This window comes from Sceloporus undulatus, chromosome 7 (genome assembly GCF_019175285.1).
Source record: "Sceloporus undulatus isolate JIND9_A2432 ecotype Alabama chromosome 7, SceUnd_v1.1, whole genome shotgun sequence".
In the NCBI taxonomy this organism is placed as follows: domain Eukaryota; kingdom Metazoa; phylum Chordata; class Lepidosauria; order Squamata; family Phrynosomatidae; genus Sceloporus; species Sceloporus undulatus.
In genome coordinates this window covers 16235249-16261190 of record NC_056528.1, presented here as the reverse complement: position 1 = coordinate 16261190, position 25942 = coordinate 16235249, and the positions used below count along the sequence as shown (strand labels likewise).

Sequence of the window (25942 nt, the reverse complement as noted above, 5' to 3'; positions counted from 1 at the left end):
CATTCATAGAAAATGTGTGGCATGAGACGTTGTGACTTCTAAATCAGCTTTTTGGGGACTTCAGTACCTTTTCTCCCCCCAATCTGTTTTGGTCCAAACTCCATCCCTCTCTCTTCATTGACATGGGATCACAATCCACTGTGAAATCCTTTTGCTTCTCTCCTTGGGAAGTGATGTATTGAGCAATTTTAAAATTTAAGAAGGCAAGCTGTATCCAAGCAGTCAAAGGTTAGGGCTTCTCCAAATGGGCTAATAGTTGTTTGAAAAGCCAGGTTATTCTGTTTCTAGAGGCCATTTATGGTAGCCATTGCTCCTGCATCTGGTCATATGCGAAATATGGCAAGGGTTCATCCACTCTTTTCCTCCCTCCTTAAACTGTGGTTAGCTGTGAGGTGGAGTATCCTTCCACCCATATCATCTCCATGAACAAATCTTCCCTCGTGCTTCTCCCCACTATCCAGATCTTTGTTATATTTTGACTATGTAGGGTGCATCTACACTGTAGAAATAATGCAGTTTCAACCACTTTAATTTCCTCCCGTATGATTTACAACATCTTTGCCCGATGAAGAAGCCAGGGAAGCTTCGAAAGCTTGCACAGTGTATTTTATGCTTTGGCATCAGTCCAAAAATGGCATCGCCCCTTGTGTATTTTCTTGCATCTTATTTAAGATGGGGCCTTTTTCCTGCTGAGACTTCATGATGGGATGAAACCAGGCATTGGCATCGCCACAGTGGATAACTCAAGGGTATTCCCAGAAGTGGTGCTTCCAAAATGTAAGTTCTCTGAATTTGGTGGACCACAGGTTCCACCATCCCCAGTGTGACCAGTGATTGGCATGATGGGAGTGATAGTCTGCTTACCTTTGATGCTGGTTTTAAGCCCTGTCCAGGAAGGCAGCAGGGTAGGCTTGAGATGAACACAGGGCAAAATTTGGGCAATGCAACCAATGACCTGACAGTGAAGTTCCTTACTTGGTGTCTCCAAGCTGAGTCTGGATAGCCATCTTCTGCTGGGGATACTCTGGACTTCCTCCATTGAACAGAGGGTTAGACTACGTTGTTTCCAGGGTCACCTCCAACCCTAGGATTTTTCTTCCTGAGTTTATATGGCATCCCAGGCTTTAAGAGGAGAGAAACCAAATTAGAAGCCCAACCCAGACAGAGAGTATGAGGACCATCCTAGCTTATGCAAGAAGCAGAATGTGGTGTGCCATTGGAACTGTGAGGGAAATGTCATGTATTTTAGAACTCCTTTTTAAACAAAGGTGTGTACAAGAAGAAGAAGAGTGTACCAGAAAATGGAGTCCCATTAGCACTTTTCTCTGTCTGAGACTTGTTCTCTTTCAGGGATTTGTATTGAACTTGAGAGAATGCCCAAGTGATATTCCTCTCTGCCTTGAAGTGGTACGGTCCCAACTCTCTTGAGAACATCTTGGATGCCCATCACCAGGTCACTGAGAAGTGTTCTCTAGAGGGATGAGTGACAGCTTTTGTGTCAAATGGGAATGCACACAGCCAGGTTTATGAGAGCCCAGGGGATCTGATGTCTTGCCAAGAATGCCACATGTGTGGGGAATGTGGAAAGGATCCTCTTTCCCCACAGGTGCAAAAGCTCAACCTCGGGCAGACGCCTTGATGATTTAAACTTGCCAGCAGCTGCTCTCGGGGGTCTCTTGGGCGGCTCAGCCGACCTCCCTGTTACATCAGCCTTGCGACTGGCGCTGCCAAGGGTTGGTGCGCTAACCGTTTCAAAATACCTACAATCTGCAAAACAGGTGCTCTGGGTGCCAGGAGGCCATAAGGATGGCTTGATTGATTCTGCTTCTTCCGATGAGGCACTGATGCTTTTTTCTGCTGTGAAGGGGTCCCATGTAGCTGCTTCTGTTAATGATGATGCACTTATTAAACAACATCGATATACAGTACACCATTTCCCACAGTCCAGGACTCAAGTCTACCAAAGCTCATGCTACAATGTCTTTCACTCAGTTAGTTTCAAAAGTGCTACAAAGATCCCTTTGCATATTGAATGTCCAAGAAGAACAAACTGAAGGTTTGGAGGATAGTTTGCACAGCTGATGGGGGGCTATGGAAAGATGAGGTCCAGCTGCTGCTCCTGTTCAGGAGTCAGGAAGGTCACTTTTCCCTCCATCTCCCAAACATCAGATCAGAAACCTCAGGGGAGATATGTGTCAGTTGCTATGGCAATGGGATTACCATCTTTCTCATACCCAAATTCAATTAAGGGATTGCAAAGGTCTTGCTTCTCCTTTGCCCTTCTGCGTATTAATTCAAGGTCTTCACAGGGTTGACTCCAAAGCCGCTCTTGATGGAAGATCTACCTGCAATCCTCCCTTTTCTCTCTGGCTTTACAGTATTTTGGTGGGGGACAATCCTCCTATTAGTTACTAGAAAGATATGACTTTGTGCAATGTTGCTTATTGCTAAGTAAGTTAGGGTTTTCCTACAGATGAAGAGAAAGAAAGAGAGGCACAAATGTTGGGAGGGACAACTAGTTGAATACATCAATAGATTAAGAAACCTTTCAGTAACTTTTTGACCACATTCTGATATTGCGGTGCTTCCTGAACTTTGGTTCTCCAGATGTTTTGGACGTCCGTTCCCCAGATGTTGGATGTTGGCCAAACTGGTTGGGGATTTTGGGAGCTGAAGTCCAAAACCCATGGAGGACCAAAGTTTGGGAATCACTATTGCTTGGTCACATGCAACCCAGTTTTCATCTGTGCAGTGCTGGATGCTATGATTTTTAATTTATTACTTTTGCTGTAAGCTGCTTTGCAATTTCTGCAAATGGTAGTTATTTTGGAAACGCTTCCAAACACCACAACAGTAAAAGCAATTTGACATGTCAGGGATCCTTTTTATTTCTACTGGGAAATTTACAGTACACACATAAACAAAGGTTCTTGTTGTTTTGGGCCTTCAAGTCATTTCCAACTTATGGCGATGCTAAGGTAAAGCTGTCACAATCTTGGCAAGATTTGTTCAGAGGGGGTTTGCCCATGCCATCCTCTGAGGCTGAGAGAGTGTGACTTGCCTAAGACAAGCCCAGTGGGATTTTACATGGCTACACAAAACCTAAAGATACCATTATTCCCAATTCCACAACCCACATCTACTTTGAAATTTAATTTAAAAATATAGATATATATACAACATTCTTTTATGGAATGCTGAGGTTATACATGTAACCAAATAAATTAGATGAACTTGACATTCCCTTTCAGGCTGGGCACCGAGTCCTGAGTGGGAAAGCAAGCTCTTCTTGGGTATCAGGTATCTTGTTTTGCTGAGCATGGCTTGCGGTTTGCAGTGGGAACAATGGCTTGAGTGGAATTTCAGACACATGGCATGCTTGACCCCCCCCCCCAAGCCTCTAGCTATGCTTGACATTCCTATTTTTGGCTTCGGAGTTTGCATATAAGCCGGCAGCTTTGCATCCCAATTAGATAGTCAAACCTTCCCCCACTGGGCAAGGAGGACTGCTGGTGCGTGAAGATGGGTATCTATGAGGAAAGAGGGTGAGTAAATGAGATTAATTTTAGAGGGGAAATCATGGGAGAGGGGCATCGGTCACTTTCTATAACCATCCCTGTAAATAAATGTGGATATTTTCTTGTTGTTAGCTGCCTTTGAGTCAACTTTGACTCATGGTAACCGCATGAATGATACACTACTAACTGCTCTGCTCAGTCCTGAAGGCTCAGGGCTATGATCTCCATTGAGTCTATTCATAGTGTGTGGTCTTCCTCTCCTATTGCTCTCCACCTTTCCAAGCATTATTCTCTTTTAGATGTTTATGAGTTTTTCAGGCTATGTGGCCATGTTCTAGAAGAGTTTATTCCTGACGTTTCACCAGTATCTGTGACTGACATCTTCAGAGAAATGTCAGGAATAAACTGTTCCAGAACATGGTCACATAGCCTGAAAAACCCAGAAAAAACTATGGATGCCGGCCATGAAAGCCTTTGACTTCCATAGCCCTGAGTTTGCAAGACCTGAGCAGAGCTCTTAATAAGGGGGGGGGGGGGGCTTGGAAGTCTCTTTTTTATAGGATTGTAAGTAGAAGTCAATGTGATGGCAGTTCACAACAACAAAATGTGCTTGCTGGTTTAACAATGCTAGTGAATCATAGAAGACACCAATGAGTAGTTAGGCACATCTGAGTAGGTCCACTTCATGAGCCACAATTAGATGCGACTTATGGAACGCAACATAGTTGTTATGCCATGGACATACAGCCACAAACATAAGGGAACTTGGGTAGCGATACACCAACAGGATGCGAGCCATAGTCTTTAAAATACTTTAAGTCTTTAAGAAGTCAAGGGTCATAGCTTTCCCCCATAATGTCATGCTGTAAAGTTGCTAAAAGGAAGATCTTGGTTGGGATGCTATAGGAGAGCAGCAGAAGGAGGAGATGGAAGTGAAATGAGGACTAGGAACATGGGGAAGATAAACAGAAATGGCATGAGAAGCCTGTGGAAGCTAGGATAAATGGCATGGTGGGATTTGTAGAACTAGACGCCGCAAGGGTGCTTCAGCTTGCTGGGTAGACCAAAATACTTCTCCGTCGCCTTAAAACACTCCTCAAAGTATTGCTTACTAATTCTCTCTGAATCATGAATGCTGCCTACAGATGCCTTTAAAATATCCTTGCCTCCTTCTTGGGGTCAGGAGGGATCAAGCAGTTACCTTTTTAAAGACGGCTTGGAATGACTGAACTGTGGCATGGCGTTCCTTTTGCAAGCACCCCGACGCTTTTCGAAGTCAACAGCCTCGTAAAACTTCTCTGGGAGAAAATAGCCGCTTGCTGGGATGGTCATGATGTAATTCATAATAATAAGAATTTAAGGGGTGATGATGATGATGATGATGGAGGATCTTGGGTTGCTGCAGGGAACGGATTGAACCCAAGAGGAAGCCATTGAGTTGGAGAACCAAATATGCACCTTCCAGAAGGAGACGTCCAATTGAACTCCTCTATGCAAGTAAGTATAATGTGTTGTCTGGTCTAGACACACAATTTCTTTATGCCATTGGAAATGAGGACGCTCAAGTAGGTCATTTCTTCAGCTTTCTTTTAAAATGAGATTGCACTGGAGGAAATGTGTTGAAAGGTTGTTCTTTATTTCCTTTTGTTGAATAAGAATTGGCCATCCCATTAACTCTAACCTGGCATTAGACTGCTGCTCCGATGCCAACCTCATGTCAATACTACCTGAGATGCTACTGTGGCTGGAACAGTTTTCCCTTAATGGCTCTTTCCATCTCTAGTTTGTGGATTTTGTTGCTGGGGTGCATCAGCTTTCCTCAATCTGATCTCCTCCAGATATCACGGGACTATAACTTCCATCATCCCTGATCACAGACCATCTTGCTTGGAGCTGATGGGAGGTTGGAGACCAAAACTTAGGGGGAAAAAAAGCCTGGTCTGTTTGCAACATACTTTTCGCTGCACACTTTTTCTGTCCTCCAGGGACTTAGTACTGATCTGTGGCAGCTGCTCTGGGAGCCTTTCTGGCTTAAGAGCAGCCTAAAAATGCTTTGAATAAATGAGCGAAGGCATAAATAAATAACATTCTCTTTGCAACCTACAAGACTCATATGACCAGGTCCAGCTAGGGCAGCTGGTCCGATAAGTATCCGAGGAATGTTATTTTTAGGGATGATTCACAGCTGATGAGTATCGGAGTGGCCCTAACAAATCTCGCTGCCTGAAACAAAGATTAGGCATGTCAACATTTCACAGATGAAAACAGGGAAACATAGGGCCAAGCAACATCGGCGTGTGGTCAAGATGGCCAAAGTTATTGATGAGGAAGAACACACAAGCTAGGAGATGCTGCAGCGGGTTGCTTTTGCTTGAGTCTACTGGGAAGAGCAAGCTTCCACCCTTCCTCTCCTCTCCTCCTATTGAGTTAATGGAATACAAAATTTTACACTTTGAGTTCAGTTTGCAGCAAATGAAGTAGTTTTTGTGGGTTTTTCGGGCTCTGTGGCCATGTTCTAGAAGAGTTTATGCCTGACATGTCTCCTGCATGTGTGGCTGGCATCTTCAGAGAATGGTGGCATGGGAGCATTCACTGAAGATACCAGCCACAGATGCAGGAGACATGTCAGGAATAAAAAACCCCAACCCCTCTATGATACTGAGATAGTTCCTTCAATTTGCCCAATGGTAGGGCTGGCCCAACAATCCTGCAATGATCCATTATTCTTTATATGGGTGGTGACAATGATGGAGAGAGATGCGAAGGGCGGATTTAAGACTCCTAGCCCCAATTAAATGACTGATCTTCCCCTTGTAGCTGTGCCAAACTCCTGTTAATGACTTCGGCTTGGAAAAAACCCTCGCTTGCTGGGGAAGGTGATGTGTGGCAATGGCACATTGACAAGTTGTCACTCACCGGAGGGGAAAGTTTACACCTGTCCCTGGAAATAGAGCTGTTAATGAGGACAATCTATTGCTGTCTTCGAGAGCAATCTTCCTCTGCTTCCCCCAAGAGCTCCTGAGCAAGTAATTGGAAAGCATCAGATAGTTGCGTTCCTTTCGGAGCAATTCTAAACTGGGCACCTGCAAGAGGCCATGCCTTTGCTGTTGTCTCCAAGCAAGGAAACAAGAAGTCAGGGAACATTCAAAGGTAGCTGTGTTGGCCATTTAACAAATGCAAAGAAAAATCCATCAGTGATACCTTTATTGGCCAACCGAAATGCACAATATACTTGTTGCAAGCTTTCAAAGCTCCATGGGCTTCTTCATCAGGCAAGATGTTACAAACCAAACAGGAAGAAAGAAACAAAACAATTGGAGATGTTAGACGCTTGCATGTTGTTCCAGTCCTTAGTAGAGATGTTATGATGGGCTACTTGAGATGGAAGGAGGAACCTGATGGAGATGGTATCTCAGAAGACCCAATGGAATGGCTTCATGTCTGGTTTTGATTGCACCCAAAATGGGTGGATATTGTCCCTTTCCCTCTGCTCTTTTGAAGATAACTATTCAATTCTGAGTCTATTCCTTTCTCTAGTCTAAAATTCCCCCTTTAAATTTCATGTTGTAGTTGGAGGACTGAGCCCCAATGGCAATGTGAGCGGTGTGGAGTATTACAACCCCTTGGAGCATGAATGGAAAGTCCTGGGACCCGTCTCAAAGCATCGGTGCGGTGTCGGGGTGGCTTCTTTGAATGGCTCCATCTACGCAGTTGGTGGCCACGACGGTGTGGTGTGTCTCAGCAGTGTTGAGAGGTAAGTCCTTAAGTTAAGGGGGATGCTATGTCTCTGTGCTTGCTGTCCCCGCAATGGCCAATAATGGTAGTTTGGTTGGTGAAGAGGGTTCCCAGATCTCATGGTCCCACCTTGAGTCTCAGAGCCCATTCCCTCTTTCCTGGCTGCCAGGAAAGAGGGAAGGGAATCTCTAGACAAGAATGTTCCCTTGAAAACTACATGGTTGCATATGCACATAATGGAGAGCCAGTGTGGATTTGAGTGTTGGACTACGACTCTGGAGACCAGGGTTCAAATTCCGGCTCGAAAATGAAACCCACTGGTGACCTTGGGCAAGTCACACTCTCTCAGCCTCGGAGGATGGCAAGGGCAAACTCCCTTTAGAGAAACTTGCCAAGAAAACAGCAGGGTTGCCATAAGTTGGAAATGACTCAAAGGCAAACAACATGCAGATATACGCATATATGGAGAGCCAGTGTGGCGCAGTGTTGGAGTGCAACTCTGGAGACCAGGATTTGATTCCCTACTTGGCCATGAAACCCATTGGATGACATTGGGAAAGTTGAAAGCTCTCAGCCTCAGGGGAAGGCCATGGCAAACCTCATCTGAAGAAATCTTGGGTCACCATAAATCGGAAATGACGTGAAGACACAGAAGAAGATGAAGAATTTGGGATGCACTGATTCCAAATCCGACCGCGCCAATCTAGGAAAGCCTGTTACCTTGTTCCGTGTTGTGTGAATCCATGTGTGGGAGGCTTGTTGTGACATCTTCATGTCATCTATTTACAAACCTATGAGGTTAGCCCAGGCAACCACTCAGAGCACCGTTATCCTATTCTGTCGGTTCCTCGACAGAAAAGGAAAAATCCTGGAATGGCGTCTACTTAAACAGAAGGAAAAATTCAATCTTCTTTTGTCCCTGTCCATATAAGAACACCAAAACCACCACCATCACCATCATAATCTAAAGTGGTGTCAAACTGCACTGTTTCCACAGTGTAGATTTACCCTTGCTCACTCTGAATTGCCGCAATGGTGAATATGTCTCAATCATTTGAAAGAGGCCTTTGGGAAACACCCAGCATAAATGCTGCTGAGTTCTGAGAATCTGACAGGTCTGAACCGTCCCGTTTCGCCTCCTCAATCAGAAACCTGAGACCGGGGCCAAAGTAGTTGGTGAAGGATTGTAAAATCCCTAGGCTGCTCGCAGGATGATTCGACTAGGCTTGGGTTTCCAGAAGCGGGGAGTTGAGACAGAAATATCTGCTCCAGGAAGGCTCCGTCCAGATGGTTACGGAATGAGCAATGCTCCCACTCAGGTGTATTTTAATTCGCCTGGTTCTTAAAAATAAAGCGAATAGCGTGCTGGATTTAGACTGGGAAGGCTTGAGTTCGTAACCCTTGCCTGGGCATGAAACTTACTGGTCAAGCCTGGACCAGTTTCGCCATTTGACAGTTTGTCCTGAGGATGACTTGGATAAGGTGATTTCTGCAAGAATTTCTGATCCTCAGTCGTTTAACAAAAAGAACAACGATTAGGCAGAAAGTTTAAGGGCAAGTGGAGTTGGACTAGATGGCCTTTGGGATCCCTGACAACTCTTGGGTCCTATGTATAAAGGAGGAAAGTGGAAGTGAGAGAGGGAAACCGAGACATTTTAAAAGCAGCCGAGAAAATGGGATGGCAGAGGAGTAATTAGGATACTCCTTGCCAGACTGAGATAGTTGTAGATATGCCGGTAATGTTTCTTTTACATTATTTTTCTTGCTGTACACTGTTTCAATAGCTGTTAATAGCTTTTATTTGTACGCCACTGTGAGATATCCTAAAACAGGATGGGATATGTAAATATTTTATTTAATAACGAAATACAACCAGCCCTCCGCATTTGCGGCTTTGACTTTTGTGGATTCAATCATTTGCGGATTTGATTAATATGTTCTCTCTAGGAATCTCTAGGTCCTCCAACGCAACTCTGCTGGACCATAGAGTTGTGCTGGAGAACCTAGAAGTTCCTAGAGAAAACACTTCTCTAGGCATTTGCAGGTCCTCCAACATGAGTCTATGGTCAATTTCTGGCAAACGTTGAACACAGAGTTGCACCGGAGGACCTAGAGATTCCTAGAGAGGTGTTCTCTTAAATAAAAAGAATAGCGTTTTCAGTTTTTCTACATCTTTCACCCCTAACCTCAGTGAATATGGAGGGACCATTGTAATGCTCCGAATTCTGCCATTCTCACCGCAAGGCCAAACATTTTTGCTAGCGCAATTGCATAATAAAAATAATCACCACTCCGCATCTTGCCTTCCCCTGACTCTCTTTAGCGGGCATGAAAGCTATCACGTTCCCCACTGACAGATAGCTTTGACAGCCCAGTTACTGCTATATATCCACCCCCCCCCCTCCGTAAAGGCAAACTCAGTGTCCCTGGGAGGGTTGCAGTGTGAGAGGGTTGGCATCCTTTGGCTAAATATATATGCAACTGAGAGAGCCAGGAGCATGTGTCAGAGGTGCGTCATGCTGTATTTCCAGTGGCTCCTTGGCTCCCAGAGATTGCTTTGCTGCTAGACTAACCCAGTGATGTAAGCCAAAAGGCTGGCATGCATATATATATTGGCAGTGAGTTTAGTATCTTAGCTATGAGGAAGCCTGTTTCCTCCTTACATGGTGCATGTTTCAGCAGCTTTTAGCATTGGGATGTCATACCCTCCAAAATTTCACGGATGAAAACTGGACAAATGCAACCAAGCAGCAATCTTGATTTGGCAAAAGCAATACTGATAAATCCTCTGCCATTCCACTTTTTAGCCTTTTACCATGTCCTATCCATGCTTGAAATAGCTGCATGACTTACTGGATTTAGTTGGTGCAAAAGGGGAAGGATGTAGTTTCAAATCCTTTTCGAGGAGTTGACCCAAATGTGCTATAATAATAATAATAATAATAATAATAATAATAATAATAATAATAATATTTGGGAGGGGGAAAATACATGGAAAACAATTCAAATGCAGGAGAAAAAGGACTGAAATGTTTTCCTTTTCCTCCCTGTATTGCTGAAGGTATGAGCCTGAAAATAATGCATGGAAGAAGGATGTGGCTCCGCTTAGTGAACCCAAACAAGATGTCGCTGTGGTTGAACTGGGAGGCTACCTGTATTGTGTTGGGGGCTACGATGGCCTGCTGTGTGTTGACACTGTGGAGAGGTAAGCTACATCCAACAGTACTCTTTGTGTATATGTGTGTTGCATACTGTTCATGATGGCTCTTCTGCGGTACCCATCATCCTTGATCATTGGGTGGGCCTAATGGGAGAATTGCATTCCAGTGATATCTAGAGAACCTACGCATTCCCCATTCCTGTTCTAGCCAATAAAATGCATACCAAGCCCTTTGAATAGTATTTTTCTCCAGAGGAAGACAAGGCTTGAACTAACAGGTGGAAATAGCAGACCTTAGCTAGAAATCAATAGGGAGATCTTAATGATGAGGATCATTTGACAGAAAGGTTGCATTTGCACTGCAGAAATAATCCAGTTTGATACCATTTTAACTGCCATGGCTGAGTGCTATAGAAATACCGTTCCCAGAATTTCATAGCACTCAGCCATGGCAGTTAAAGTGGTGTCAATCCTGATTATTTCTGCAATCCGATGCAGCCTTAGTGGCCAGTAATGCCAGCTGACCAGTTCTGTTTGGTTTTATTTTGACCTGTAACCCCTTAAACCTTGAATTCTCCAGCAACCTCCTTCCCTTACCACCCATGTTCCCTGCTTTTTAACGTTTGCAGACTTTCTTACAGTTGTAAATCTGTCTCTAGATATGACCCCCAACTCAACCGATGGCACAAAATGGCACCCATGAATCGCCGCCGGAGAGGCCTGGGCTTGGCAGTGTTGGATGGTTACCTCTATGCCGTCGGTGGTTCTGATGGCGAGTCCCCTTTGTATTCAGGTAACCGCCAGAACTAGGAAAGATCCTAAAGAGCAAAGATATAAAACTGAGTACGGAAATTAGAATCATACAAGCCATTGTATTCCCTATTACCACGTATGGATTCAGGTGGCGGACAGTGAAGAAAATGGATAGGAAGAAAATCAATGCATTTGAGATGTGGTGCTGGAGAAGAGTGCTGAGGATCTCGTTGATGGCCAAAAAGACAAGCAAATGGGTCTTAGAGCAGATCAAGCCTAAAATCTCCCTGGAGGCCAAGATGCTCAAGTTGAGGCTATCATATTTAGGCCATCTAATGAGAAGGCAGGACACACTGGAAAAGACAACAATGCTAGGAAAGGTGGAGGGATGTAGAAGGAGAGGAAGGGTACACTCTGATGGATAGATTAGGGAAGTCATGGGTATGAATTTGTAGGACCTAAACAGACCAGTGGGGGACAGGGAGTCTTGGAGACGTCTCCTCCACAGGGTCACCATGAGTCAGGATTGATTCAAAGGGGGTTAACAAAAACAATAACAAAACAGGTGGGTACAATTATGGACATGATCTGTCCTGTTTCTGCATGGCAGGGGCTTCGAATAGGTGGCCCTTGGGGTCTCTTCTAACTCTATGATTCTATGATCCCATAATAAAGGGACGGAATGAACACTCAGATGAAATAAATAAGGCGGGAGCACGTGCCATTCTAATTTTCTTGTCCATCCCAGTGGAGCGTTACAATCCCACGGAAGACAAATGGACTCCCTGCCCTCCGCTGCGGACCTGCCGGGAGAACCTGGGCTGTGTCACTTTCCAAGGGAAGATCTATGCCGTTGGAGGACGGGACGATCTTACTGAACTCTGCAGTGCGGAGAGATTCGATCCTCTTGCCAATGAATGGTCCGCCATTCCACCCATGAAGTCCAAAAGGAGCAAGGTATGCCAGGAGGGTTGCCTTAAAGAGATTGGTACAAATGCAAAGTCAGTAACCTGTAAGGCCAAGATCCCATTGGTGTCTTACCCAAGTCTAGACTCCCTTACGGATGTGGCTAGATATTTTTGCATGGGGTCATGGCAATTAAAGCAGGACCAAACCGCATTATTTCTATAGTGCAGAACTAAAATTTTGGCATACCAATCTTTGAGAAACCTTTACAGCATGTGTTGTGGTGAACTTAAAAATGCTAATATATATATACAGGTGAGCCTGGTTGTTGCAAACGGTTACCTCTTAGCCGTCGGAGGCTACGATGGCCTTGTCCATGTGGCCACTGTGGAAGCGTTCGATTGGGAAATGAATAAATGGAGGTAAGTTACTGAATTCTTTTTTTAAAAAATCATTAATTTTAACATGAACAATCTCCCATTTCCCCTCCATATGTGTGTGTGTGTGTGTGTGTACCTTTTGAAAGTTTGGGTTTCCCCCAAATCTGGCTGACAGCTTTGTTGTTGTGCACTTGTGGTGCCACATTTGGCTCCAGTTTACAATCTGACGCTTGGAAACGGTGGGAATACTGACAGTGTATTTCCAGAGAGCCACTTGGGGTGCATCTTCTACAGTGTGGACGTAATGCACTTTGACACCACTTCAACTGCCATAGCACCATCCTACAGATGGGATTTGTAGTGTCGTGAGGCACCAGCACACTTTGGCAGAGAAAGCTAATGAAATTGCAAACCCCAGGCTCCCACAGGATGGAGCAGCAGGGCTTACAGTGGTGTCACACTGCATTATTTCTATAGCGCAGGTGCGCCCTTGGTGTAATGGTCTCAGTGTTGGACTAGGATTCTGAGAGCCCAGAGTTCGAATCCCTGCTCAGCTACAGAAACCCACAGGAGTGGCCATGGGCAAGTCACACTCTCTCAGCCTCAGAAGAAGGCAAACCAAATCTTTCCAAGAGATCCCTATGATAGGTTTGCCTTGGCGTCACCATAAGTTGGGAATGAATTCAAGGTGCACACCTTGCTGTGCCTCTGCATGAGTTACTACTCTGCCTGAAGGAGGTAACCCTTCTCCATTATCTCCCCTTTTCTTGCAGGCGTTTTGGCAGCATGCAAACCCGTCATCCTGGTGGAGGTGTCACTGCCATCAAAACAGCTCCTTATGATCCTGATTTTTCTGACTCTCCCTGGAGCAGATAAAAATCATCATCATCATCATCATCATCATCATCATCATCATCATCATCATCATCAGATTTTGCAATCTGGCTTGGTGGGTTGATTTATTCAGTTAGGGCAAGTTTTTATTTGGAAGCTGGCATTGGCACATTTCTACCAATTGCTTCCGAATCCATGAGTCTGCCTCCAAATCTACAACCGCGGTTGTAAACTGGGCTTAAGATAGATATGGTCTAGAGCTGAACTGAACTAGAGAGTGGTAGGTATTAATACTGTCAATGATGCAGATGCAGAAGTGTAATGCAAACAAATGACAATACACGACGGAGACATGTAATAGAAACAAGTGACAATCCATGATGCAGATGCACAATACAAAAAAGTGACAATCCACAGTGCAGACGTGTAACACAAGCAAGTGACCATAAGTGGCAATGTTTATAAAAAGGTCACCGTGTTCGTGTGTATCAGTCTAAAAAGATATCAAGGAATCCTGTTAGTATCTTTGAGAGCAACCAAGAGAAGAAATTGCTAGCATAAGCTTTCATGGACTCTAGTTTGCTTTGCCTGATTTCAGTGCAGAGGATATGGTTTTGCCACTGGTTTACCACATGGACTTTTTCAACTCTATTGAAATAGGTAATCTGGTAGAATATGTTTTAATGGATTAAATCCCCCAAATAAATCAGACTTTAGGAAACTGATTTGTTTCTTGGATTCATTTTTACATCGCATAATTGTGACTTAGAGCCAGAATGTTGTACTAGTTTGAGCACTGGACTATGATTTTGGAGACCAGGGTTCAAATCCCCATTCAGCCATGGAAACACACTGGGTTACTTTGGTCCAGTCACACTCTCTCAGCCACACTCTCTCAGCAAAGGCAGATTGGCACAAATCTCGCCAAGAAAACACCGTGATAGTTTGCCTTAGGGTCGCCATAAGTCGGAAATGATTTGGCGGCACACAACAAGTACAACATCATTGGAGAGTGTTGTTATGCCTCACTATGCTACCATTGGCCATGTCTTAGGTAGTTGCTTAGTTATTAAGAAGAAAAGGAATTCATTACATTATATGTAACTGATCGCCGACAAGCTGGGTTTTTTTCCTTTTCAAAAATGCCATTCCCAGCTAAGAGCAGAAACAGACCCAAAACAGGAACATAATGGCTTTATCTGGAGCAGTATTAATTAGCTCCTGGAAGCAAAGAAAATTAACACTTTCTCCTTTTCACTCCCACACACTTTTTATTTGCAGCCTCTTCCTTCTCCAAACTCCAGGAACTTTAAAAACACAGACGCACAGAGTCCAACTTTCAACTCTGTTCATTTAGCCTCTCCAGCAAAGGAGACAAGGGAGTCTTAATTCATCCGACGAATTTGTGCTTTGATTTTGGATTATTCTTATGAAAACAATTGCATTAAAAAGAACGGGGAGGGAAAAAAAGGTGAATAGGCTTGGCACATGCAATCCACTAGAGAGCAGTCTTGCATTGGTGCATCCATCTTTATGATGATGATTAACTTCCAAGATCAGACAGGTTATATATGTGCCTCCAAGTTGTGGATTTATTCAGGTTTTCCTAGGCAAGGGATCCTTGGAGGTGGTTTCGCCAGTTCCTGCCTCTGAAATTTACACACACACACACACACACACACACACACACACACACTCATGTATAAGTCTAGAAATTTAGGTCAAAAAATTTGACCCCAAAAACCTGCGGTCATATAAAAACCCATAATTTTGGCCACCAAACCTGCCCTCGACTTATAGTCGAGTATATATGGTAGTCTGGGCTTCATTGGCGGCTTTCCAGCCACTTGTTAACCAGACCCAACCCTACTTAGCTTGCAAGATTTGATAGGATCTGGTGCCTTTGGAATCCAAATCTGTTGGGTTGATGAAATCTTGGATAGATCGAAATCATCACAATGAGAAGTGGAAGCATGCTTTTGGAAAGCAACCGGGAAAGCTAAAGAGCTCATGTTGCCTCTTGGTCCCAGTTTTTGGACTGGCAGTTCTTCAGAGCTGGGATTTGCAAGAGGGCAGTCGATGACGGGTGAGTCAACTCTTCTGTCTTTTGCATTCGCGCCGCGTGCTCCTCTCCGTGACATTGCTTGCTCTTGGCTTGCTCCCTTCTGGAGAGTGCTTGACAGAAGAGCTTTCCACAAGGACTGCCCCAACTTCAGAGCCAGAGCTTGGGAGCCAAGAGAACAATGTGTTGTTGATGGCTCCAGATAGACCAACTTGGCCCCTGGCTGCCAAGGCATCTGAAAGTGTATCTCTTTATGTCTGCACACACAAATAAAAAGTCAGACAGGTGTGTGTGTGTGTGGGGGGGGAGAAAAGCAGGCACCGAGAATGATGGGAACCGGTGAAGAGATGAAAGTTGGTTGGTGGAAACTGCCAGCTGTAATGGTGGTGGGGATTTGCTCTAGGTTTTAATATGAACTTGTAAGGCACTATTCAAAGTGCTGAATCTGTTTGTGCAACAGAAACCAGCAGCTTGGATACATCGTTCTAAAATTTGGATGAAAATCCAGAGTGGATTCATCAAGGTCGCTGGCCACTACTGGAGTCCAGTGTCACCATGCCATTAACCAATGGAATCTATCTGTCTGTCCATCCATCCATCCATCCATCCATCCATCCATCCATCCATCCATCCATCCATCCAGTCTCTCCATCTGCCTGTTTGCTTATCTGCCTGCCTGCCTGCCTGTCTGTCTATCTATCCATCCATCTATCATCTGCCTATCTATCTATCTATCTATCTATCTATCTATCTATCATTTATTTCAAGGATTTATAGTCTGCCTTTTGGAGTCAAGATGGGTTACAATAATTCAAGTGGGCTACAATAATCTATCTTTCATCTGTTCATCTGTCTCTTATCTTATGTATTATCTATCTGTCTCTCTTACCTAGAATCATAGAATCATAGAATCGTAGAGTTGGAAGAGACCGCAAGGGCCATCCAGTCCAACCCCCTGCCATGCAGGAAATCCAAATCAAAGCATCCCTGACAGATGGCCATCCAGCCTCTGGTTTAAAGACCTCCAAGGAAGGACACTCTTATTACCCTCCGAGGGAGTGCATTCCACTGTCGACAGCCCTTACCTGTCTCTTATCGCTCGTATCTATCTATCTATCTATCTATCTATCTATCTATCTATCTATTCTCATCTCTTTCTTATCTGTCTGTCTATCTTGTCTGTCTGTCTGTCTTATCTGTCTATCCATATAATCCATTTTATCAACCATGAAGTAGCTATTAACAAGCTTGTGTTTCGTCTAAATAACTAATGAAAGCACTGCTTTCACTTAACTTAGCCATATGTTTCTCTGCGAAATCAACATATTGTTCACATTCATAAATTACACGACGGACACATTTCTGCCTTTGTGTAGGGCCCACAACCAAAATAATATATTGGGGGTGGCTTGGCACATCTTGTTCAGATGTCTATAGAACAGAAAAGGCTTTCCAACCCACAAATTGGGGGACATCCCTTATAACAGTGACAATCTAGGCGGGACAAGCTTTCTGGCCTTCAAACAAGGGACATCTCTTACAATGAAAGATACATGGCAACCCCGTATATCTATATGTCCATCTATGATGTTAGGTGTCCAAAAGGTTGTCTGTGTTTTTGGAAACTTTGGGGGTTCCCTGAGTCGGCTGCAATTTCTTTCTCCAGTGTAAATGATGCCATTTTGGCTGGGATGATGCACCCCTCCAAGCATTGATAAATGGATGGAGAGGTAATGCCAGTATTCTGGAAGAGGAAAATGGGAGAAAGGGAGGGGATGAGTGGCCAAAACCAGCTCAACGAAAGCAAAATCTGGGCTCCGCTCCCTATCTTCCAGCTTGCCAACCCATCTGCGATGCAACTTGTTCAAGAGGGAAAAAAGGACATGCACAGGAAGCAAGAGAGAATCCAAGGAGGAGGAAAGAGCTTTTTAAAAAATCTGTTGCCATTGAGGTTTCTATGTGTGAATCCTCAGCACTCTTCTCCAGCAATGAGTTAGAATCACAGAGTTGGAAGAGACCTCAGGGGTCATCCAATCCAACCTCATTCTGCCATGCTGGAAGACACAACCAAAGCACTTTGGCCAGATGGCCATCCTGGCTCTGTTTCAAAACTTCCAAAGACCCGCTTCGCCCAGCCGCAAAGGGCAAGTTTAAATCAATTCCAATGCACATCTTGTTTATGCTTGCGCACAATCGATTTAACAAAAAAGACGCGGGGAAAAAGTCAGCGTCAAAAAGACATGAAATGGGTCTGGTGCATGGTCCCATCGCTCTCCCAACCGCTTCAGTGATTTGGTTCAAGTGTGAACCAGGGTCATTTAAACCGTTCCAAGTCGGTTTGCAAACTGGTTTAGACCCTAGTGGGAATGAGGGCTTCATAGTCTTTTGGTTGCAATGACTGATAGCAGCACTGGGTGGCGCCAGAGGGCAAGGAAAGGGCCTCTTCTAGGCAAACCTGACTCAAAGGCAAGGAGAGAGAGGCTTGCAATTTGGGCGAGTGTTGCAAACTGAAGCCTCCCTCCAGATGCTTCTGAGATGCTGCACCTGCAAGCCATGGGCTCCCTCGCCTTCTTTCCAACCTGGAGGATGCTCAGAGCCCCCAAGCCATCCATCCCAGAGCCTTTTCAGCTGCACAATGGCTCTGCAAGGAGGAAAGCCCTCCAGTTTTGCTGAAAAAAGGAACCTTTTCCTAGGACTTGTTGCTTATCTTGCAACTCCAAGAGGCAGAATTTGAAGATCTGGGGAAGGGAAGAGGCTGATCCGGCCATGCAAAGGATTGCACCCTTTTGCAAGATGCCCTTGGCTACCCAAAGGGGGCAGCTGGCTTGGTTTTTTCCCCTCTCTGCTACAGGAGAGGTAAGGTTGGGCAAGGGGTTTCTGCCCCCAGGAGCCCTCATCAGAGGAAGTCAGAGGCTCCTTGGGTGAACCAAGGGGGCTGAGGTTGCCAAGAGGAGCCTTGGACCTGGAAAGAGATGCCTTCCCCTGAGGAAGGGGTTTGCAAGCCCAGCCCTGGCCATCCTGGAAGGCTGGAAAGGTCTGGATCCGAATGCTACACCAACCAGACCTTTGTCTTTGACGATGGAAGCTCTAGAAGGTAAACTTACCAATTCATGATGGTGATGATGATGATGATGATGAATGGACTGTTGATGTTGTTGGGTGCCTTCCAGTCATTCTTGACTTGTGGCAACTCTCAGGTGAACTGATTGCAATGCTTTCTTGCCAGGATTTGCTCAGAGAGGGGGTTGCCCTGAGGCTGAGAGAGTGTGCCTTGCCCAAGGATTTCCAAGGCTGAGCCTAGATTCGAACCCTGGTCTCTAGAGTCATAGTCACACTTCCTTGGGGAATGTCTATTGGAGATGGCTATAAAGAAAATTAATAATAATAATAATAATATGATGATGATGATGATGATGAATAGACTGTTGTTATTGGGTGCCTTTGGGCATGTCACACACTCTCAGCCTTAAAAGATGGCAATGCGTTCAAGTCGTTCCCAACTTGTGACGACTCTCAGGTGAATTGATTGCAACGTTTTCTTGGCAAGATTTTTTCAGAAGGGGTTTGCCATTGCCATCCTCTAAGGCTGAGAGTGTGTGACTTGCCCAAGGTCACCCAATGGGTTTCTATGGCTGAGCAAGGATTTGAACCCTGGTCTCCAGAGTCATACATAGTCCAATGCTCAGACTGCTATACCACACTGTCTTAGGCAGCTCTATCTGAGATGGCCGTAAAGAAGAAGAAGAAGATGATGGTGGCGGTGATGATGATGATGATGATGATGAAACAATAACATCCAAAAATCCACCAAACTTGTACTTTGCTCTATGGCCAACATGGCTACCCTGGATATCTTTTCTGGATGTGAATAATATAATAGTTGGTGATGGTGGGAGTGATGGTGAAGATGGTGGGGCTGTCTCTAGAGGTGGTTAGAGGAGACTCCATGGATTCAAGCTGGATTTAGAGTCGATCCCATAGCTCCAACCTGACCATGCCATTCAGAATAGACCCAAGGTTGTTGCTGCTGTTGCTGTTCCTGTTGTGTTTTCAAGCCTTTTCCGACTTATGGCGACCCTAAGGAGAGCCTATCGTTGCATTTTCTTGGCAAGATTTGTTCAGAGGAGTCTTGCCATTGCCTTCTCATGAGGCTGAGAGAGTGTGACTTGCCCAAGGTCATCCTGAGGGTTTCATGGCTGAGCTGGGATGCCAGAGATCCAGTCTGTTAAATACCTTTAAAGTAGGTCCCACCAATCCAACCTAATAGTACCATTCAGAATAGATTCAGTAGGTCAAGCCTATTGATATTTAGAGACAACTGAATAGATCCAGCCTGATCATAACATTTGGAGAAGATCTTGCCAAGCCAGCCTGCAGAATGGAGCCAATAGGTCATCTGCTAATATTTTGAGTAGATCCAGCCTGATCATAATCCTTGGAGAAAATCCCATAAATCCAAAATGATACTGTAATTTAAAATTGGTCCCATGGATTTGGCTTGGTCATCGTCTTTCGTGTAGATCCCCATAGACCCAAGCAGATTATGATGGTTTGAATGGTATTGGTTCGTCCCCAACTAGAGGAGACCCATCGACTGAAAGGGATTCACCTACGCATCGACTAACCATTGAGCATTTGGTTCAATGGATTTACTCTAGGTGGGGCTGATGCATAGGATCCATGCTAATATTTCACCACATCGACCATCTGCATCAGGTTGGGGCCATTGGCTCATTTTAGCCACCATGGCATAGTGGTTTGAGTGTTGGATGTTGACTCTAGAGATCAGGGTTCGATTCCCCACTCGGCCATGAAACCCACCGGGTGACCATGAGCAAGTCACACTCTCTCAGCCTCAGGGGACGGCAATGGCAAACCTCCTCTGAACAACTCTGGCCAAGAAAACCCCATGACAGGGTTGCCTCAGGGTCGCCATAAGTCTGAGGTTCACCCATGACACTGATGGTGAATGGTGAATCCGCTCCGACCTGCGAGGAAGCCATCCGAAGCGCCACATTTCTCCTTTAGCACTTTAGCTAACTCCTAAAATCTGGATTCAATATCTCAATGATAGCAGAACCACCAGGTGCCATTAACTGATATAATAATGATGCCTGGGCTGCCAATTTAGTCATACCTCAAGTAGCCCCAGGGCTCCAGCTTGACAATAATAAGAATAATTTGGTAGCAGAGCCAAAAATAACATGGAAGAATAAGAACAGGGTCTCATACGGAAAGAAGCGGAGCTGTTTCTGCAAAAATACTGACAATGCGGCCATGTGAAATGAAGCCTTGCCTAAGGAAACGACGACTGCCTGACCTTTCGGAGAAGGCTTCTTCCAAAATGGGCACCGAGGGATGACTCTTTCATTTCATAGTTTGCGCTTTTCTTATGGTTTTCCATTCTGGCTGCCAAACGTGCCGCTCCATGCATTTTTAACATTACTATTATCGTTTATTTCTACCCGCCTTTGTTGGAGAAAGGCAGGACATAAATCCTTCAAATAAAATAGAGCCATCCAGGTACATGGCCCCTTGCAAACAGGTACAGGATAAAATGTCTATGACTATTCCGATAATATAAAATACTGAAATACATTTAAAAATCCATTATTAATGTTTATTTATAGCGTGTCATAAATTTGCATGGCACTTTGGCAATTGTCGGAGGGAGGCATGAAACGATGCTTTCCTTTGCCCCGTTGTTGTTGCTGTTGGGTGCCTTCAAGTGGTTTCTGGCTTATGGCCACCCTAAGGCAACCCCATCACTGGGTTTTCTGGAAGATTTGTTCCAAGGAGGTTTGCCATGGCCTTTCCTTGTGGCTGAGAGTGTGCAACTTGCCCCAGGTCACCCTTTCTGTAAACCAGCCTTTCTACAAACCAGCGTCACGGTGCCCAACTAAGGCTTATCGTGCGTGACGGATTTTGCTACTTTCCATCCGGCATCCTTCCAGATATGGCACAGAGCATCCGAATTTCATGCGCCGTGCCAAAACTCTGTATTCCCTTGGCAGCAATGATTTAAAAACTAAATAAGCTCCTGTCTTTAGATTAGACCAAACAAGCTCCAAGGAAGGATCTGGGGGAAAACAAAACAAACCGACCCACAAACACATTCTTTCCAGTGAATGCTCAGCTGTAAATCTGGGACCATGCTTGACATATCGTAAAAAAACCATTTTGCAGGAATACTGGACCCTGACAATTTTTGGGGAATGCAAGGAGGACAAAATAATAATAATAGCCCCTTGTGCCTGGCAGTGCCATGGGATACTCTCTTGCGGAAATCTTCTGGGAACAAAGTTGAACTTTTTATAGCACCGACTGAGGAATAATATTATTATAGCACCAATGTTTGGGTAGGGCAAAGTTCTCAAACTTTATGCAAAAGGTCAACCAAGTTGCAGGGTTTGGAAAAGTTACTGATTGGACTACAAATCCCAGAATCCTCCAGTTGGCAAATGATTTCATCTCCTAAACTTGGAGAGATTAGGTTTTCAATCCCAGCAAACATTCTCCAGCCAGAACCCAAAGTTTTGTCTATGTTGTTTTAGGGCTCCTAACTGGATGATTTGGGCATTGGATTATGACTCTGGTGACCAGACTTGAAATCCTTGCATAAAAGCATAAAAACAGGTGATCTTGGGCAAGTCACACTCTCTCAGCCTCAGAGGATGGCAATGGCAAACCCTCTCTGAAGAACCTTGCCAGGAAATCCCTGTGATAGGTTTGCTTTAGGGATGCCAAAAGTTGGAAACTTTGGGGTACTAGTTGAAGGTAGAGATTTTTATTTTTGCAAACCAAAACGATTGTCCGCGATTTTGGTAAGCAAGCAATAAAATACCTAGCTGCTAAAGGATTTAATACTTGGAGGAAGGTTAGAAAAGGAAGGGTTAGAGGGTTAGAAAAGGGAAAAAGAAGCAAATCTCCCTAGATAAGTAGTTCCAAAGTCTTGGTGTGGCAAGCGAGAAAAGCAAAGACTGAGTATCGAAGGCGCAGAGGTAGTGTTGAAACACTCCAATAGACAGACAAAGTCCAGCGCCTTGCATCAGATCTCTACAGAAGGTTCCCCACTCAAAATACATAAATATACCAGTTGTTCTTGTATCTCTGGGTGCATCTACACTGTCGAAATAATGCAGTTTGGCACCACTTTGACAGCCATGGCTCCATGTAGCAGAATCTGGGGATTTGTAGTTTGGGGCAGCGCCAGCCCTTTTTGGCAGAGAAGGCGAAAGACTTTGCAAAACTATAAATCTGAGATTCCATAGGAGGGAGCTGCAGCACTTAAAGTAGTATCAAACTGCCATCTGGTCCTCCCTTTTGTTTTTCCAGCTAGCGTAGCATAGTAGTTTGAGCGTTGGACTAGGACTCTGGAGGCCAGGGTTCGAATCCCCACCGGGCCACAAAACCTACTGTGCGACCTTGGGCAAGTCACACTCTCTCAGCCTCAGAGAAAGGCAATGGCAAATCTCCTCTGAAGAAACTTGCCAAGAAACCCCCATGATAGGGTCGCCTTAGGGTCGCCATATGTTGGAAACCACTAGAAGGCACACAACAACAACGGCAATGTGCGGACTGGAGAAGGTAGACAGATAGCGATGAGACATCTTCTCCTACAATCTCCTTGTGTTCTTGGTCCATTTATAGCCAGGGGGAGCTTGTGACCTCCATGACACTAGGGCTGTTAATCTGTTCTGGGTGCTGGGGAGGGATGATGGGTGTTGTAGTCCAACATTTCTGGCATGAGCCAAGTCTGGTGTAAGGTTTTTCACCATATGTGGTCTTCCATCTTTTAAAACCAGAATGAAACCTAAGACCTTCTGCATGCAAAGGACATTCATTCCTGCTCACAAAGGTTTTTGCTTGCTAGGATTTGGGATTTGGAAAAAGAAACGAGTCTGGCGTCTGGCTTGGTATCCCTACTCTGGCTCTGTTCATATGTGTTGTACCACCATACAGCTAGTGGGGGATGATAGGTGTTGTAGTCCAAAGCTTCTGGAAGGAGCTAGGTCCAGTGTGTGTGTGTGCGTATGCATATGTGTGTGTGTGTGTGTGTGTGTGTGTATACACAGTGACAGCTATAGGATCCCATAGATTAATTGGCAAAGATATATTTTTGCATTGTGTCAATGGGATCTGGCACTTGCATATTCCTTTATGGCAATGCCCCTCTTCTCTCCCTTTCTCCCTCCACTTCTTTTTCCCTCCAATCCTTCCATGCTCCTTTCTCACGGAGATCTTGTGTCGATGTTTGTGTATCGGACCATGGTTCCACTGAACTGGGAACTGTCAAACGCCTTCTCCTGACCATGTAAGGGAACCCTGGACGGCCTTCCCGTGCAAAGCGACAGCCCTGCGAAAGAAAGACAGGGAATCTCTTTCCAAAATAATCTGGGCTGGAAGATGTTGGGGAGGGTGCAAGGAGAGCAAATGTGACTCAGGTTTCAGAAGGCCTGGTGCTTCTGCACACGTACGTTGGATGGATTTAATATCTGTTGCAGCAGGAACAGGATACAACGCACCGGTCGGAGCAAGAAAGGTGTTCACAGTGAGACAGAGATTTGGTAGAAAAGTCCAGCTTTTGGGGCTTCAGAGCCGGTGGAAAGACTGGACTGAACCACTGCTTTAGGGGTGCACCTATGTGTCCAGTCCAGAAAAGGGAAACTGAAAGCGGTTATTTATAACCTGCTATTTATAACCTGTGCAAAATGCAAATAATGCACCAGTCCTTGCTGCAAAGAAGCTCCCTTGAAGAGAAGTGGTTTTGCAAGTAGCTCACCATCCAAACAGCCGTGGTTCTGATATTTGTCCATCAAAGAGATATTTCACTCTCAGAGTAGCACTACTGCCTTTGGAGGTACTTTGGATGAGGACACAAGAGAAGGGCCTTCTTGGTGGCTGCTCCCAGAATTTCCGAAGTTACTTTTCCTTCAAAGGGAGGCTAGCCTGCATCCCTTCCTTTTCTTCTTTTAATCAGGTAGGTTTGGCTGTTGGGAAAGTGGCTTACTGCACATGGGTAGAAGAATGATGAACAAGCACATAGGGAAATCTCATGGATTCAATAGGTCTGCTTTAGATGAGTATCCCCACAGGAATCAGGCCAATTCTTTTCATCGCTTTATAGAAAAATATACCGTGGGACCTTGTTATCTGCTTGGGTTTGGTTCCAGGATAATGAAATCCATGGATAACAAAATCCGTGGATGCTCAAGTCCCATTAAATATAATGGCAAAGCAAAATGGTGTCCCTTATAGGTTTGCTATTTGGAACGTATACTTTTTTGGAATGTTTTCAAGCTTTGGATGCTTGAATCCATGGATAAAAAATCCGTGGATAAGGAGGGCCGACTGTATATGCATTTTATCCGTGTCTTTTAAAAAGCCGTTTCTGAGCTGCTTTAGGGGCAAGGGTCTTCTAGAGCATGGCTTCAGCGATTTGGATTAAGTGGGAACCAGGGTCGTTTCTACCTGTTCAAACCAATTCACGATCCGATGTTAAAGGTAGTGGGAATGAGGTTGTACGTTGGCTTCAAGTTGCAGCAACCCTATCCTGAGGCTTTCTTGGCATGGTTTATTCCGGGGAGGTTTTGCATTGCTTTATTCTGAGGCTGAGAGAATGTGACTTGCCTTGCGTCCCACTCTGCAAGCTGCCTTGTGTCTCACTCTGGGAAAAAGGTGACCAATAAATAAACAAAGGCTTTCCATGGCTTGCTGAGGATTCATGCTCTCATTCCCTCCGTCTTCTAGTGTCCGACACTCAAACCTTTACACTGAAGATACCAGGCATCCTTCTTGCCTCCTTTCCTTCCTCAGTGGGTTATCTAAGCTGACCTTTGGCTGCCCACATGTCAACATCCCCAGGTAGATTAGGCTGGGAAAATACTGGTTCCACAGGCAAATATTTAAGAAGCCCCATGCCGGGTTTAGCTGGGAAGGATCTGCACCTGTTCATCGTATCCAAGAGTGCCGAAAGAAGAGGACCATGTTGATTCCAGAGACAGCGATCCCTGCCGAAAAGCAAAATATCAACAACACGTAAGGGACCCAGTTACCTGCTTTATATCTGAGAAACTTTGGAGAGGTTCTTGCTTCATCACAGCAGTCATTTTAGGCAGAGATCAGGTTGAAATTGAGGCCATTTTTCATGCAGTTTTTCAATAAGCTAACCGGATTGTTTTGAGTTTTGCTGGAGGGGAAAATGAATAAGAGCCATGAGAATATATGACTGGGGGAAAATGCTGATTTAAATGCTGGGTTGAGCTGTATTAACGCCGGTCTATGAGATGCTGCTGCAGTTTGGATAGATTCCTAATGCATTAGTTGCCCTTTCGAAGCAAAATGAGTGCGTCTGAAAGTCCAGGAATGGAGAGGAAATTTCAGAAGCATTCCTAGTTCCAGGAAAATGTTGTTTTTAAACGCTCCAAAATTTCGTCAATATGCCATATTTCGTTAGTATGGAACTGCGTTGACTTTTGCAGGTGTTTTGAGCTGGGTATAGCATGGCATAGTGGTTTCAGTTTTAGACTATGACTCTGGAGACCAGGATTCAATTCCCAGCTTGGCCATGAAACCCATTGGTTGACCTTGGGTA

The 25942-nt window shown here is 44.8% G+C and overlaps 2 protein-coding genes across 7 annotated transcripts in view; both read left to right on the top strand.

Moving 5' to 3' along the window:
- Positions 1-3434: 3434 nt before the first annotated feature.
- On the top strand, positions 3435-13997 carry LOC121936848 (kelch-like protein 20). 2 transcript variants are annotated; one of them, XM_042479502.1, is made up of 9 exons: positions 3435-3545; positions 4924-5015; positions 7089-7272; positions 10315-10458; positions 11073-11206; positions 11915-12123; positions 12388-12494; positions 13226-13330; positions 13364-13997. In XM_042479502.1, the coding sequence occupies exons 1-8, from the start codon at positions 3523-3525 to the stop codon at positions 13326-13328; spliced, it is 996 nt and encodes a 331-aa protein (XP_042335436.1). In that variant the 5' UTR covers positions 3435-3522; the 3' UTR covers positions 13329-13330; positions 13364-13997. The 2 variants fall into 2 exon arrangements, with proteins under 2 accessions (XP_042335436.1, XP_042335435.1); XM_042479501.1 differs by having other exon boundaries at positions 13226-13997.
- A 3882-nt stretch (positions 13998-17879) lies between these two features.
- The window catches only part of KCNT1 (potassium sodium-activated channel subfamily T member 1), an 88783-nt gene continuing 80720 nt past the window's right edge, over positions 17880-25942 (top strand). For 3 of the 5 annotated variants that reach the window (XM_042479682.1, XM_042479683.1, XM_042479681.1), the window contains exon 1: positions 17881-18442. In XM_042479682.1, coding sequence (XP_042335616.1) covers positions 18321-18442 — 122 coding nt within the window. In that variant the 5' untranslated portion in view covers positions 17881-18320. Of the gene's footprint in view, positions 18443-23862; positions 24329-25942 lie in introns of those variants that run through there. The other 2 variants (XR_006105058.1, XM_042479687.1) reach the window with 2 other exon arrangements.

Excerpts from the sequence above, each read along its gene's own strand:
- LOC121936848 (XM_042479502.1), top strand. The coding sequence starts at position 3,523 with ATGGGTATCTATGAGGAAAGAGG. Across the intron at positions 3,546-4,923 it reads GGTATCTATGAGGAAAGAGG|GGAACGGATTGAACCCAAGA; the intron begins GTGAGTAAATGA and ends GGGTTGCTGCAG. Across the intron at positions 11,207-11,914 it reads CGAGTCCCCTTTGTATTCAG|TGGAGCGTTACAATCCCACG; the intron begins GTAACCGCCAGA and ends TGTCCATCCCAG.